Raw genomic sequence first — 16,269 nt, 5'->3', positions numbered from 1 at the left:
ATCGAGAGACAAAAAACGTTGTAAATCCGTCTTGTAGTAGTCGTCTGCGCTCAACAAAAGACAGTTACCGGTATCCATTATGATCACAGCTATTCCGAGCAGGTAACAATAGCTCCATACACTGGCGTTATGGGAGGCAACTGAAAGAGCTGTATCGATGCAGACAGTGCAAAACTCCACACGGACAACTGGGTCTCCAGACAACAATTACGAACAAGTATACCGATAAGCACAAAGAAAGGCTGGCAAGGAAACACCTTGAAAGGAACTTGGATTAGCGGTGTAGGCTTCTTTTCACCAGTAGTAGCGACTGGAGATCTTTATCGCTTTTTCGTAACGAAGTGTCACAGTGATTGTGGCTGCTTTCACGTCAGTGCCGACTGAAGTTAAAAATATGAAGGATGCCTAACACATTTTCCCTGTCAGGCAGTGGGAGAGTCACACATCTGCTGATTTTCCAGTCCCTGGACCGCAAAGGCATCCGTCTTCTTCTTCTATTGGCATGGGTTTGTTGCCAAGTCAGTGATATAAGAGGGTCATTTAATAATTAAATGGACAAATTGATGTAGAAATTAAATGATGTTCAAATGTTTTTGATTTCCTAAGGGACCAAACCGCTTAGGTCATCGGCCCCTAGACTTACACACTACTTAAACTAACTTATGAGAAGAACAACACACACACGCCCACGCCCGAGGAAGGACTCGAACCTCCGGCGGGAGGGGCCGCGCTGTCCGTGACATGGCGCCTCAAACCGCGCGGCTAGAAATTAAACAGTCCATAGATGGAGTTGTGTATTTTCATGACTTGAGGTAGGCATCACTGAGATAAGCTGAGAACAATTTTCTGATAATAATTGTTTTGTTAATAACGTCAATATTGAACTTAACGATGGCGTGCCACATTAGTTAAATAGCGTTCTGTGATCGGTTATTTACTTTCTGAAGAAAAAAAACCAACTGAAATATTTTCTCGAACGATTTTACAATATTATAAAAGTTTTATAACGGCGGAAACTTGTGTAAGTGGGTATAGCTGATCAAAAACGGTGGAACCTCAATGACTGACGAGAAAAGTCCCGGCCAACCAGCTGAAGTGCACGCTCGTTCGCTTCGATGCCACACTGACAACGTTATTCATGAAGGCCGACGCGTTACAACAACATTCAGCAAAAACTGTTGGAGTATGTGTTGGCACAATTCATAACGTTATCAGTGACGAGCTCAAGTAGAGCAGAGCAAGAGTCAACAAAACAGTACAAGGAAACAAAACTCAGAGTGTGCACAGACTTAGAAGAACACTATGAAAGTGAAGGTGAACATTTTCCAAACATGAGTTTAGCGTGAAATGAAATTTGAGTTAACCATTCTGAGTCCAAAAGACAAAGCATGGAATGGAAACACACCAGCTCACCTGTCCGAAGGAAATTCAGAACCAAGCATCGGCGGCAACAGACACGTTGACGGTCTTTTGGGATGCCTAAGGTGTCATCTTTAGTGATTTGCAAGAGCAGTGTACAATAAACACGAACAAGTAGTAAAAAACTCTAGTCGCTACACCCTACCCCCTCGCCTGCTAGTTCAGACATGCTCGTGAACAAAGTAAAGCCAGCAATGAGAGAAAAATGTTAGGATCTCAAAGAATAACCATAATATTGATACACGACACTGCTCGTCGTGACATCGCCCAACTGACTAAAGAAACCATTGAAAAAATTGATCTGATGATAGTACATCATCCTCCCTTCAGTCCAGATTTCGCATCCTCGAATTTTTGTTTGTTTGTCCACTAAAAGAGGCATTAGGTGGAAAAAAGTTCAGCAATAACAAGGAGGCCAAAGAATTTGTGCGAAAGTAGTTTGAAAAAGAGGACAAAGACTTCTTTGCGTCAGATATAAAAAGTAGTTCATCATTGCGACATATGTATTAATTTTAGTAGTAATTACGTTGAGAAACAGTAAGGGTTTCATTTTGTAAAAATACAGGGTGATTCAAAAAGAATACCACAACTTTAAAAATGTGTATTTAATGAAAGAAACATAATATAACCTTCTGTTATACATCATTACAAAGAGTATTTAAAAAGGTTTGTTTTCACTTAAAAACAAGTTCAGAGATGTTCAATATGGCCCCCTCCAGACACACGAGCAATATCAACCCGATACTCCAACTCGTTCCACACTCTCTGCAGCATATCAGGCGTAACAGTTTGGATAGCTGCTGTTATTTCTCGTTTCAAATCATCAATGGTGGCTGGAAGAGGTGGCCGAAACACCATATCCTTAACATACCCCCATAAGAAAAAATCGCAGGGGGTAAGATCAGGGCTTCTTGGAGGCCAGTGATGAAGTGCTCTGTCACGGGCTGCCTGGCGGCCGATCCATCGCCTCGGGTAGTTGACGTTCAGGTAGTTATGGGCGCCAATGTGGTGGCGCTCCATCCTGCTGAAATATGAATTGTTGTGCTTCTTGTTCGAGCTTAGGGAACAGCCAATTCTCTAACATCTCCAGATACTGTAGTCCAGTTACAGTAGCACCATCGAAGAAAAAGGGACCAAAAACTTTATTGGCTGAAATGGCACAGAAAACGTTCACCTTAGGCGAGTCACGTTCATACTGAGTTGTTTCCCGCGGATTCTCAGTGCCCCATATACAAACATTGTGACGGTTGACTTTCCCGTTAGTGTGGAAAGTTGCTTCATCACTAAACACAATCTTCGAAACGAAAGATTCATCTGTTTCCATTTGAGCAAGGATAAAATCACAGAAATCGATTCTTTTAATCTTATCAGCTGCAGACAGTGCTTGAACCAATTTAAGACGATAAGGTTTCATAACTAACATAAGGTTTCATAACTAACCTTTTTCGTAGGACTCTCCATACAGTTGATTGTGGAATTTGCAGCTCTCTGCTAGCTCTGCAAGTCGATTTTCCTGGGCTGCGAACAAATGCTTGCTGGATGCGTGCTACATTTTCATCACTCGTTCTCGGCCGTCCAGAACTTTTCCCTTTGCACAAACACCCATTCTCTGTGAACTGTTTATACCAACGTTTAATACACCACCTATCAGGAGGTTTAACACCATACTTCGTTCGAAATGCACGCTGAACAACTGTCGTCGATTCTCTTTTGCCGTACTCAATAACACAAAAAGCTTTCTGTTGAGCGGTCGCCATCTTAGCATCAACTGACGCTGACGCCTAGTCAACAGCGCCTCAAGCGAACAAATGTACAACTAAATGAAACTTTATAGCTCCCTTAATTCGCCGACAGATAGTGCTTAGCTCTGCCTTTAGTCGTTGCAGAGTTTTAAATTCCTAAGGTTGTGGTATTCTTTTTGAATCACCCTGTATACAATTTTTTATACATCACTTTCTGATTTTGATCTACATCTACATCTACATCTACATCTACATTCATACTCCGCAAGCCACCCAACGGTGTGTTGCGGAGGGCACTTTAAGTGCCACTGTCATTACTTCCCTTTCCTGTTCCAGTCGCGTATGGTTCGCGGGAAGAACGACTGCCGGAAAGCCTCCGTGCGCGCTCGAATCTCTCTAATTTTACATAATGATAACTGAATGAGCCTCGTAATTAATAAAAATGGTCGGAGGGGGCGAAGCTACAGTGAATGAAAGGTTTTCGATGAAGTTTAATATGAAAGTATTAATATACTGTAAACCAAAAGGAACATAAATTGAGGTAACCTGTCTCGCAGTTACATTAGTTCAAATGGTGCAAATGGCTCTGAGCACTATGGGACTTAACTTCTGAGGTCATCAGTCGCCTAGAATTTAGAACTAATTAAACCTAACTGACCTAAGGACATCACACACATCCATGCCCGAGGCAGGATTCGAACCTGCGATGGTAGTGGTCGCGCGGTTCCAGACTGAAGCGCCTAGAACCGCTCGGCCACCCGGCCGGCTACATTAGTCCACTCACAATTACAAACGAACTGGAAAGCTTCTGGAGAGCTGTCTCCCTGCTGTTGGCCAGATATTACACATGAAAAACTCGGCAAGAAGTACAGTGTAGATAATGAAATCTACAACTAGCACCTAGGGAGAGAGAGAGACAGAAAGAGAGAGAGACCCTTCGATGTGACTGCATGATAGCAGCTACCACGATTTCTGCTAGTTCCCCACCTCCCATCATGTTATTCCTCAAAGCTATTGTCCATCCTTACAGTCAATATTTCAGCAATGGGGTCTTCTTGCCCTTGGAACTACTGAACCATACTGCCAACAGGCTGGTACATATATAAAGAAAATGGCTTTGAGCACTATGCGACTTAACTTCTGAGGTCAGCAGTCGCCTAGAACTTAGAACTAATTAAACCTAACTAACCTAAGGACATCACACACATCCATGCCCGAGGCAGGATTCGAACCTGCGACCGTAGCGGTCGCTCGGCTCCAGATTGTAGCGCCTAGAACCGCACGGCCACCACAGCCAGCGTACATACATAAAACTATGTTTCAATAATGATTTAGGACTGGTTTATAGTTCCCCAAGAATCTAGCCGTAGTATCGACGATAGACATAATAGAATATAAAAAAGAACTCAACACAGATAGAGAAGCATACACCTTGATATACATCCACAGATAGCATACCAAATGTCATATACACTTGTTACTGTCTCGTGTGACATGAAATAAATGTTATATATTTGATTATCTTCATGCAGCAACAAAAGGGGCATATTAAAATTCACAAGGTTTGCAGTTAGGGTTTTGTTGTGTTTAGAAGAAACAACAGGAAAACAACAGGTCGCTTAAAACTCTTTCTTCTTTCTTCTGACAATCGCAGAAACGCGTATACTTGACGTTTATCCGATGTAAGTAGGATGGAGTTGAAGCATGGCTGGTACCCATTCATACCAAAGTAGTTATCCAACGTTTTCAAACAAATATAACGTATCTTGTTTCAAAGAGCGGTAAATGTAAAGTATACCAAGAATGAAGTATTTTCAAAATTTATTTAGTTAAATACTTATTTTTGGAGCTTATGGCATTAAATATAAATTTCTTGGTGGTTTTAAAAGTTTGATAGCTGGTGCTAACTTGAAAATTTATGTTTAAATAAATGAACATTTTTTAATTTAAATTTGTTGAAACTCTAATTCTCTAGTGACTTAATGACTTCCATTTTAGCTATGTACTGTCACTTGCCGGAAGTACTGTTCCGACGGAAATATTTTTCATTGTTTGTTAGTGTGTTTTGAATGGTAATGAGCCCAACATAAACCTAGACGAATATGTGGAAACTGGCTAAAATCGACTCTCATACTGGACAGCACAACCGACAGGAAGATGATTGACTGGTTTCATTCAATATCCAAAACTTCAACGTACTGTATCAGTTGTCGTCATTTGGTAGCGCCAACATTGTAGATACATTCGAAAGAAATCAATGAATATCAGTCCAGCCGACATGTAAAACGGCTGTCGGCTGATTCAACAGTTTTCATTCGTTTTCTCTCACAGACTGGTTTCACTAAGAACAATGAGTGAGCAGTCTGACCAGTACATGAAGCTACAACAGAATGAGTCGATCGTTTCCCAACAACTGACTGAATTATTTTCATTCAGTTGTTGCCATCGTTATTGAACACAATACAATGCGCGGTGTGGAGCTGCATGATACTGAATGTTACGCAGCAGCAGATTTTGATTTCACATGTGTGCAAAAGACAGACACACTTCTCAACGGAGTACCTTGGTTTAGGTTATCGTTGTAATTTCACAGTAAAGTCGTTTATTATTTCAGAAGTCGAATTCTTTCACTCTATGCTCTCCTTAGATTTAACCCCACACACTTTAACAGATACATTTTCGTTATCATATATTAACAAGAGGTGTCTTCTTCTCTTGCTTCTTAACTTTCTGCATTTATCTAGAGCTTTTTCTGTCTGCTGCTCAGCTAGAAAACTTTCTGTGTCCAGAGTTAACACACATTGAAGAGATGAAGAGAAAGATTAAAAATTCTATGAAACATCATATTGCAAAAGAGAAAGTCATGTATTTTAAATGTATTTCTTCCGTTTTATTTGCGTCCACCATATCCCTCTCCCACTCTTCCTCCCCCCCTCTCTGCCTGGTTCGCTAATCTCGGACATACACCAAACTGGAACACGAGACGACCAACCAACAGCGGATTGGTTGCTGCCTTTTATGTTAACACGTTATCTGGTAGGTGTTATTTTCTCTTTCTTAGGATTCTGCTTGTAGCACTCCAGAACACGTCTCGCGACCAAACATTGTCTCGATCTGCAGGTGGCGGTGGAGGCGGTGGGCAACATCCGCACGGTGGCGGGCCTGTGCCGTGAGCTGCAGTTCCACGCCAAGTACATGCTGGAGCTGGAGCCGGCCATCCGCCTCGCCAAGCGCAACACCTACGTGCGCGCGGCAGTCTTCAGCCTGGCGCGCAGCCTCGGCACCTTCACCTACGCCGTCTGCATCTACTACGGGGGCTTCCTCATCGTCTCCGATAGCGTACCCTACGAAGACGTCTTCAAGTGAGTAGCAATGAGTGAAGATACCACACTGAATATTCCCCTCGTTGGCTATTTGTATTACACTGTGTGAGGCTTCAAACTTTTTTTAAAATGTCTCTTGACAAATTGAAGGTACTAGTAATGTATTTTCACCTGGGCGATTTGGTACGTTATTCTTGGTGGCCACGTTGATGCTGTCAGAGAAGAGTAGACTATGTACAAGAAGAAGAGTTCATCAAAAGCACAACACAACGCACATATTCATCACATTCAGGTATATGAGACAGCTCAAGGTGCGACATAATGTTGCGGAGGAGGCCTGCGACCATGACATAGACTTGAGGAGACTTACACCATTGCTGAATGGGTCGCTAGAATAAATGATCATCTATTGTCAATAAATAGTCATTTACTGACGCGTTTAGGGCGCAGCCCTTCGTCAAAACATCAGAAAAAGGAAAAGTCTTCGTACAAAATATGGAGTCAAATCTGTCAGCTGTTCTCAGTATTCAGTTGAGTACTGATGTTAACGGCTAACTCCTAACTCTGTGTGAAGACATTTCTTTTTAATGATGTTCTTATGACGGGCTGTCCCCGAAACGCGTCAATACATTAGAATTTTTGCACAGTAAGTGACCAGTGATTCCAGCAACTTATTCAGCAGTGGCGTAAACCTCCATAAGGGGACAATTGAAGACAGATGAAGCGCAAGACGACCAACTGCCACAAGAGTAAGTAAATGAAGAACCTAAACAAGTACAAGTGAATCGTAACAAAAAGACGTGTTTTCAGAGCCTTGTTAATCACTGGGAGAAACTAAATTTTGTTGTTTTAAATGAAACTGTGCGCCTAGTCCTAGAAATAACGTGTTGGTTAGTGAGATTACTATTATTATTGCTATTATTGTTATTATTATTATACTACCTGAGTACCTGGCGTTTCGCAGGTATGTGTTTGTTTCCCTCTTCTATTCGTTCATCTCCTCCTTACCCATTCCCCTTTCTCATCCATCCCTCGATAACCCACCCTCTCTGGCCATCTTCTCTACCCCCTCTCTCTCTGTTCACCTCCCCCTTCTCCTATCCATCTCCTCCTGCTACTATCTCTGTCCATCTACCCTTACCTTATCTTTGTTCATCTCCTCCTCCCATCCTCTGCCATTCCCCCTCTGTCCATTTTCTCCTTTCCTCTCTCATCTCAATCTCCACTGCCCCCTTTCTTTGTCCATCTCCTCCTGCCCCCTTTCTTTGTCCGTCTCCTCCTGCCCTTCTCTCTCTACATCTCCTCCTCCTCCTCCTCCTCTATATGACCATTTCGTCTTCTTCCCTTTCTTTGTCCATTTCCTCCTGCTCTGTTTATCTCCTCCTCCACTTCCCTTTGTCTGTCTCATCCTCCCTCTGTCTCTGTCCACCTCCTCCTCTTTCCTTGTCCATTTACTCGTTTCCCCTCTCTCTATTTCCATCTCCCCCCCTCTCTGTTCACCACCGTCTCCTTGTTTCTGTGCCAGTCTCCTCCTTCCCCCTTGCTATCTGTCCATTCTTCCCCTTCCCGTCCTCTGTCAATTTACTCCTTTTCCTTTATCTTTTCATCTCGTCCTCCCTATCTCTGTGCCTATCTCGTCCTCCCCCTGTCTCTGTCCATCTGTTACACTTCCCTTTCTCATCCATCCCTCGATAACCCACCCTCTCTGGCCATCTTCTCTACCCCCTCTCTCTCTGTTCACCTCATTCCATTCGCTTCCCCCCTCACTCTATCTCCTCCTCCCCCTATCTGTGCCCATTTGTTCTTCCCCTCGCTGTCTGCCCATCTCTCCTTCTGTCTCCATATCATCAAGCTTACCCCAACCTTAGACTGGTGGTTTTAATCCACACAGAATTTCGTTCAATATAGAAAGATGGTCTAGGTGTAGTGTCTTTGATTAGTACGCGAAACGTCATCGATCCTGGGTTCGAAACCCGCCATTGTTTAATTTTTGATTAATAATTGGTATTGGCGGTCGATGACTTCTGGTATAAGGAGTCACCCTCATTCTGCCAACAGCCTTATCAAAGAATGGCGAAAGAGCGAACATTTGTCCTCAGGGTGGGAAACTGCCCTAAAGGCGGAAGAATGAGCAATGATCGACGGCATGGGTATGTAGAAGGCAATAGAAACCATTGCATTCAAGACATATAACGTGTATCTACGGGACATGTGGACTGTAACTGAAAAAGTGTCATGATGATATCTTCATCGGCAAAACATTCTAGAATTGTCCCCCATTCAGATCCCTGCGAGGGTATTGCCAAGGGGGAGGTGGAGAAAAATATTGAATACCCAACGAAAGGATAACGTTTTACAAGTCGGGGTGTGGAATGTCAGAAGTTTGAACGTGGTAGGGAAGCTGGAAATGCAAAGGCACAACTAAATATAGCAGGGGTCAGTAAAGTGAAATGGAAAGAACACAAGGAATTCTGGTCAGATGAATATAGGGTAACATCAGCAGCAGCAGAAAGCGGTACAACGGGAGTAAGTTTCTGTATGAATATGAAGGTGGGGCAGAGAGTGTGTTACTGCGAACAGTTCAGTGACAGGGCTGTCCTTACCACAATCGACAGCAAACCAACACCGACAACGATAGTTCATATATACATCCGACGTCGTAAGCTGAAGATGAAGAGACACAGAAACTGCATTGGGATATTGAAAGGGTAACGCAATACGTAAAGGGATATGAATCTTCATGGGGGACTGAGCGCATTTGTAGCGGTTACAGGAGAATATAGGTTTGGGACGAGAAATGAGAGATAGGAGAATTCTGTAATAAATTTCAGCTACTAAGAGTGAATACTTGGAAAAGGCCTGGTGATACGGAAAGATTTCAGTTAGATTACGTCATCGTCAGACAGAGATTCCGAAATCACATACTTGATCATTAGGCGTACCCAAGAGAAGATGTAGACTCGGATCGCAAAGTAGTAGTGAAGAGTAGGCTGAAGTTTAAGAGATTAGTCAGGAAGAATCAATACGCAAAGAAGTGCGACACGGGAGTACTAAGGAATGACGAAATACTATGCAGTACAGTTGAAGAAGACTGGACATCTCTAAAAAGGGCAATCACGGAAGTTGGAAAGAAAAACATTGGTACAAAGAGGGTAACTGCAAATAAACCATGGGTAACAGAAGAAATATTTCAGTTGATGGATGAAAGAAAAAATACAAAAATGTTCAGAGAAATTCAGGTACACGTAAGTATAGGTCGATGAGGAATGAAATAAGTAGGAAGTGCAAGGAAGCTAAGACGAAATGGCTGCATGTAAAATGCGAAGAAATCGAAAAAGAGTTGATTGTCAGAAGCACTGACTCAGCGTGAAACTGGGTTGTAGAATTAAGAGTTCAACGGGAATTCCACCGTTAAATGCAGAGAAGAGAGCGGATAGGTGTAAAGAGTAAATTGAAGGCCTCTGAGAGAAGGAAGATTTTTCTGATGTGATAGAAGAAGAAACAGGAGTCGATTTAGAAGAGATAGGGGATCCAGCATGAGAATCAGAATTTAAAAGACTTTCGGAGGACTTAAGATCAAATAACACAGAAGTGACTGATAACATTCCATCAGAATTTGTATAATCGTTAGGGGAAGTAGCAACAAAACGACCGTTCACGTTGGTATGTATAATGTTTGAGTCTACCGACATGCCATCTGATTTTCGGGAAAATATCATCCATACAATTCTGAAAACTGCAAGAGCTGACAAGTCCGAAAATTATCGCACAATCAGCTTAAGAAAGAACGGCAGGGTGACGAACGAAAATATTGCTCAAATTCAGGATTTTGTTGCTCCATACTGGAATGTAATAGACAAATGGTGTTTGGTGCAATGTATAAGGCATACATTTAAGTTTCTATTGGTAATTTTTTATTGAAAAATATTAATATCTTTATAGTGTAATTGGAACTTTCCCGAGACAACTCTGAAAGGAGACAGATCGACGGTTGTCACAGTTACACCGTTTGTGGTTATCTGCAACATGAAATTAATATATCATCCTGATCCCTACAGATGTAATTTTAGTTCACCGTAGGGATTTGAAAAAAAAATTGGGTAAATTATAGATATTAGAAAGAAAATGGTAATTTTTAGGACACCTCTTTATTTGGCTGAAAAAATACTAAATATAAACATAAAAAGATCATCTACGATTAACTGAAGGGAATTCAGTTTGCTTTAAGGGAGACCAAAAATCATTAAAATGGGATGAAAATTATAGTGTAGGCGACGACAACCATGGCGAAAAACATGTTTTTGAGAGATACGCGTTTAAGGTTTGACAAGTATTTATCATAGAAACAAAGGCACAAAACATGGAACTTACAGGATATCATCGATGTTACTTTGACCTGATAAGCCCTCATTTTTGTCCTGAAAGCCCTTTTCGTCGCTGAACGCATCGCCACTAGTGTCTCTATCTTCACAGAATTGGCGAGAATTCATCACCGATTTGATTTGAAGGGGATTTGCCACGTGCATTAACGCAGTACGGCCTACATCGAATAGACATACTGCCAAATTTGAAGCAATATTGACAATGTTATTTTTGGTGCGTATCTCCAAATGAGACTATCGAGACTTTCGTTCACATTTTGAGTAAAATCGGCCAAACAACTCTCCAGCAATTCAGGTTTGCTCAAATCGGTACAAATAGGAGTGATGGCATCAATTCCGACTAGTGATAATGGCTTTCCGTGTTTACAACTTTTCAATTCACCGTTTGCTTTAGCTTCAAACGGCCATAGCCTTGTTAATTTTTGGAGTTCACGCATAATGTTTAGAGGAATAATTCTTTAATGTATATACATTCGAATTCCGTAACAAAAGAATTTCGAGTTTTTTCAACCGTCACCCCGTCGTTCCCCTAAACAACTCATGGATCCAAGTTGCTGACAAGAATTACGAGGGCTATCCACAAACTACTGCCATCTTGGTGTCATGGCATTCCGCCGCTCAGTCGGCATCCTGCTGTGCTAGTGAGAGGTTCGTGCTGTACTCCGTTGAGTTACTGTGACAGTTTGAAATGTCAGCGTTAATTGAAAATGCCGCGAAGTGTGAAGTGCGTGCTGTAATAAGGTTTCTGACTGCAAAAAACTGTACACCGATAGAAATCTATCGGCAGCTTTGTGAAGTGTATGGGGACAACATAATCACTGAAGGTGGAGTGCGTCAATGGGTCATAAAATTTAAAAATGGCCGGACTAACGTTCACGACGAAGAGCGAAGTGGAAGACCCAGCATAGTGACTGCCGAACTTGTCGAAAAAGTCGATGCCGCGGTCTGTGAAAACCGTAATTTCACAATAACGGAACTCTCTATGAGTTTTCCACAAATTTCACTAAGTTTGTTGCACGAAATCATTACCGAAAAGCGTGGTTACCACAATTTAAATGGCAACTATGTAGAAAAGTAGTATTTAAGTGTGGCTTTCATCTGTATATAATAAAAAAAAATTCCAGTACTTTATTTATTTTTAATTCCAAAACGTAATGTACTTTGTGGATAGCCCTCGTATATACAGAAGAATAGAAAAGAAAACTGCGGATGTATTAGATGAAGATTAGTTTGGGTTTAGGAGAGGTAAAGGCACCAGAGAGGCAATTCTGTTAACTGAAGAAAAATCAAGACATGTTCATAGGATTTGCCCACCTGGAGAAAGTGTTCGACGATGTAAAACGGTGCAAGATGTTCGAAATTCCGAGAAAAGTATGGGTAAACTATAGGGAGAGATGTGTAATATACAATATGTACAAGAGACAAGGGGTAATAATAAGAGTTGACGAACAAGAATGCAGTGCTCGGATTAAAAAGGTTGTAAGACAGGGGTGTAATCTTTGACCCTTATTATTCAATCTGTACATCGAAGAAACAATTATGGAAATAAAAGAAAAATTCAGGAGTGGAATTAAAATTAAAAGCGATTCGCTGACGACATTGCTATCCTGAGTGAAAGTGAAGAAGAATTACTTGATCTCCCGAAAGGAATAAACAGCCTAATGACTACAGAACATGGGCTGAGAATAAATCGAAGAAATACGAAAGTAATGAGAAGTACCAGAAATGAGAACCGCGAGAAACTTAACATCGGGATTGATGGTCGCGAAGCAGATGAAGTGTAGGAATTCTGCTACCTACCTAGCAAAAAGTCCACGACGGACGCAGCAAGCAGGACAACAAAAGTAGACTAGCACTGGCAAACAGGACATTCCTGGCCAAGATACGTCTACTACTATCAAATGTAGGTCTTAATTGGAGGAAGAATTTTTGAGAATTTACGTTTGGAGCATAGCATTGTACAATAGTGAAACATGGACTGTGGGGAAACCGGAAGAGAAGGAAATTGAAGCATTTGAAATGTGATGCTACCGGCGAATGTTGAACATTAGGTGGACTGATATGGTAAGGTATAAGGAGGTTCAGCGTCGAATCGGAGGGGAAGAGAATACATGGAAAGTGCTGACAAGGCGAAGAGACACGATGACAGGACATCTGTTAAGATATCGTGGAATGACTTCCATGGTACGAAAGGCAGCTGTATGGTGCAAAAAACTGTAGAGGATGACAGAGGTTGCGATATGTCCAGCAAATAATTGAGGACGTAGGTTGCAAGTGCTAGGCTGAGATGAAAGGGTTGGCCCAGGAGAGGAATTAGTGGCGGGCCGCATGAAACCAGAAAGAAGACTGATGACTCAAAAAAGAAAAAAGAAAATGAATTGGGAAGGTAGGTAGTTCTTACACCATAGCGATGATTTCTAGGCTATAAGTGATATGTATACCAATTTTGGCTGAAATCGGTCCAGTAGTTTAAGAGGAGATTTAGAACATACACACACACTTACATGTATATGTAGAGTCATTTTTATAGTATTTATGAATCTTTATCTTTAGTGATACGTTTGTGTTTTGCATGTTGTATATTCTGTGTTTGACGTACCAGGTAAATAATGTAAATTAATAACGATCTGAAATTTATCAAAGCAAAAATTGGATTCAAGAAATAAGGAGAAGATTCTTTGGTAATTATCAAAATTTTCCCATTTTAAGTGTATATTTACTCTGAAATTCCCTTCAGTAATATCATTTAATTAGTGTTATCAAGAATTGCTACTGTGGAACTGAAAATCTCCATTCGAAAAACCGACTTTGTAGTCTTTATGTGCTTGGTTAGTAATGTTATGGAAACACGTTTGTCACTATTTTATGAGCCTCTTCTGTTTACTGGTGCAGGTGTATGTAGATTAATGAGGCGTATGGCGTGAGAAAATATACTTTATGTGAAAACGTAAGGTATACGTTGGGAGATAATTTACCAAGGATAATGGAATTAAATTAGGAAATGAGATACTAAAAGTAATAAATGATTTTTTTTTATTTTGACAGGGAAACAAGAAGAGAACACATAAAATGCAGACATCTAAACAAAGAAAGTATTCCTAAAAAAGTGGAGATTATTAATGTCGAATAGTATTTTAAACATTAAGAAACATTTTCTGAAGCTATTCACCGGAAGTGTAGCCTCGTACAGAAATACACCGTCGACAGTAAACAGTTAAGACAAGACTAGAAAGTTAGCTTTTGAAATGGGATGCTATAGGAGAACGATGAAGATTATATGTGGTAAGCCACGAGAAGGTGGTGCATCGAATTGGCGAGATAATAAATTCATGTCCCAAACTGACTAAAAGCTGGAATCGATTGTTAGGACACATTAGGGGGAAACAAGGAATGGTAGTGGAAGGAAGGCTAATGGATATAAACTGCAGAGGGAGATCGAGGCTGGAGTAGCGGAAGCAGGTTCAGGTGGATGTAGGTTGCACCACTTTTGCAACGGCGAAGAAGCTTGCGCAGGATAGACATCGTAGAGATCTGTTACAGATCAGTCTTTTGACTGAAGACCACAGCGGCACCCTGCAATTCTTGTTGAGTGCCTACAGTTCTGAAGTTCGTGTAAACATCACCTTTCATTACAATATGCTTTTGTATTTGGTGACTATAGATGCTAGAGCAAAACAGAGAATCACCCATCACCTCAACCGTAGCGACGATCAGCTAACGTACGCCTGAATGGATTGCAGAAGAACGTTCGTTTGGAAAGGCTGCTCTATTCTTAAGTTCCGTCTCGAATGACTTCGTCGTTAAACAGTCTTCATTCCTTCTTTTTTTCATGATATGCGAAACCGGGTGAAAACTGAAAATAAAATTTTCGTAAGAAGTTTGCAGTTTCAATTTGAGTAAAGTTGTATTTGAAACTTATACATAATGAGCAGTTCTTAATGATGAGTACGTAATGCGGTGGGTAAGTAGCATCCACGCAACGTAAAAGGGATAAAAGTTTGCCTACCAGAAATAAAAAACACAACTCTCTCTCTCTCTCTAGAATGAAACAGAAATCACTGCAACTGTCGTGTATAGAGACAAAATGTATTATAAGTTAATAACTTCGACAATATCAAATTCTCCACTGTGAAACTTTCGAAAATGTTCAAATGTGTGTGAAATCTTATGGGACTTAACTGCGAAGGTCATTAGCCCCTAAGCTTACACACTACTTAACCTAAATTATCCTAAGGACAAACACACACACACCCATGCCCGAGGGAGGACTCGAACCTCCCCCGGGATCAGTTGCACAGTCTATGACTATAGTGCGAAACTTTGGATAACATTTTAAATGACTGTCTTTCGTTTAAATTCACTTTTGCTGAGTAAATGTTAATTATCTCCTTTTTCTTCTTTCTTTCAGAGTGACCGAAGCTTTGATGTTCGGGACTTGGATGGTCGCTAATGCCCTGTCATTCGCTCCAAACTTCAGAAAGGGCCTGAACGCAGCATCGAAAATAGTTCACCTGCTTAACCGCCAGCCCAAAGTAACTGATACAGATACTGCGTCGGATAAAGAATGGGTATGTAAATAAAACACGGAATACATATTGGAGTTTAGCAGTTTTCTGAGGCATATGCTGAATGTTGGCACATGGTTGCCTATGGTCAGACCTGTTGTCTGGAAACTATCGGCTGAAATTCAAGGATCATAGTGCCTTGGAGGATGAGCTCTGGTATTTATGAAGAGGAATTCACCTATTAAATGTAATTGTTATGAACCCCATTATGTTTTTTTTTGTATGATAGCAGTTATAGGCGTTCCCAACTAAGCGATAGTTTGTGAGTGCCACTTAATTTGCTTGCATTCATGCAGCCAGTGACTGACCAAAACAGAAAACTAAAGATTAAGTATCCTCATAGAGATAAATGTAGAGATCTCACATGGGTTTTTCTTTTTTTCTTGGGGCCTTTGTCCCGCATCAAAGCGGATTCGGGCATGTTACTATTGATTTGGCTGTGTTAGTTGCAGACGGTGGCCAGATGCCCTTCCTGCCGCCACCCCCAATCCCCTTCGATGGGATGAGTGTACCCCAGCTGTCTGTGTCTAGCGTAAGCCATGGAATAGTGCGAATGTTTCTTCGGTTGTCTGCGAGTCGTGTAACTAAGGCAGAACGTGGGGACCAGCCTGGAATTCACCTAGCGGGATGCGGAAAACCACACCACATCCAGCCGGGCCGGCAACCAGCCCTCGTCGTTAATCCGCCAGGCGGATTCGATCCATGGCTGGCGCGTCAACCTGAGCCCAGGAAGCAGCGCATTAGCGCATTCGGCTACCCTGGCTGGTCAGAACTCAAATGGGTATCAATGGTACTTTTATTTCCTTCGCCCCACTCATTCGACGTACAATTGTAGAGG

At 41.5% G+C, this 16,269-nt stretch overlaps 2 protein-coding genes across 2 annotated transcripts in view; both read left to right on the top strand.

Annotated features, from left to right (window-relative positions):
* The window catches only part of LOC126473837 (ATP-dependent translocase ABCB1-like), a 675,020-nt gene that overhangs the window by 203,837 nt on the left and 454,914 nt on the right, over positions 1-16,269 (top strand). The window lies entirely within an intron of this gene.
* LOC126473838 (ATP-dependent translocase ABCB1-like) overlaps positions 1-16,269 on the top strand; it is a 234,788-nt gene that overhangs the window by 203,674 nt on the left and 14,845 nt on the right. Inside the window, exons 14-15 of the mRNA XM_050101165.1 lie at positions 6,282-6,523; positions 15,275-15,434. Of these exons, the coding sequence (XP_049957122.1) occupies positions 6,282-6,523; positions 15,275-15,434 (402 nt within the window). The remainder of the gene's footprint in view (positions 1-6,281; positions 6,524-15,274; positions 15,435-16,269) is intronic.

Source organism: Schistocerca serialis, chromosome 4, assembly GCF_023864345.2.
Source record: "Schistocerca serialis cubense isolate TAMUIC-IGC-003099 chromosome 4, iqSchSeri2.2, whole genome shotgun sequence".
In the NCBI taxonomy this organism is placed as follows: domain Eukaryota; kingdom Metazoa; phylum Arthropoda; class Insecta; order Orthoptera; family Acrididae; genus Schistocerca; species Schistocerca serialis.
Note: the sequence above shows the minus strand (reverse complement) of the source record. Positions and strands in the feature narration are given on the sequence as shown.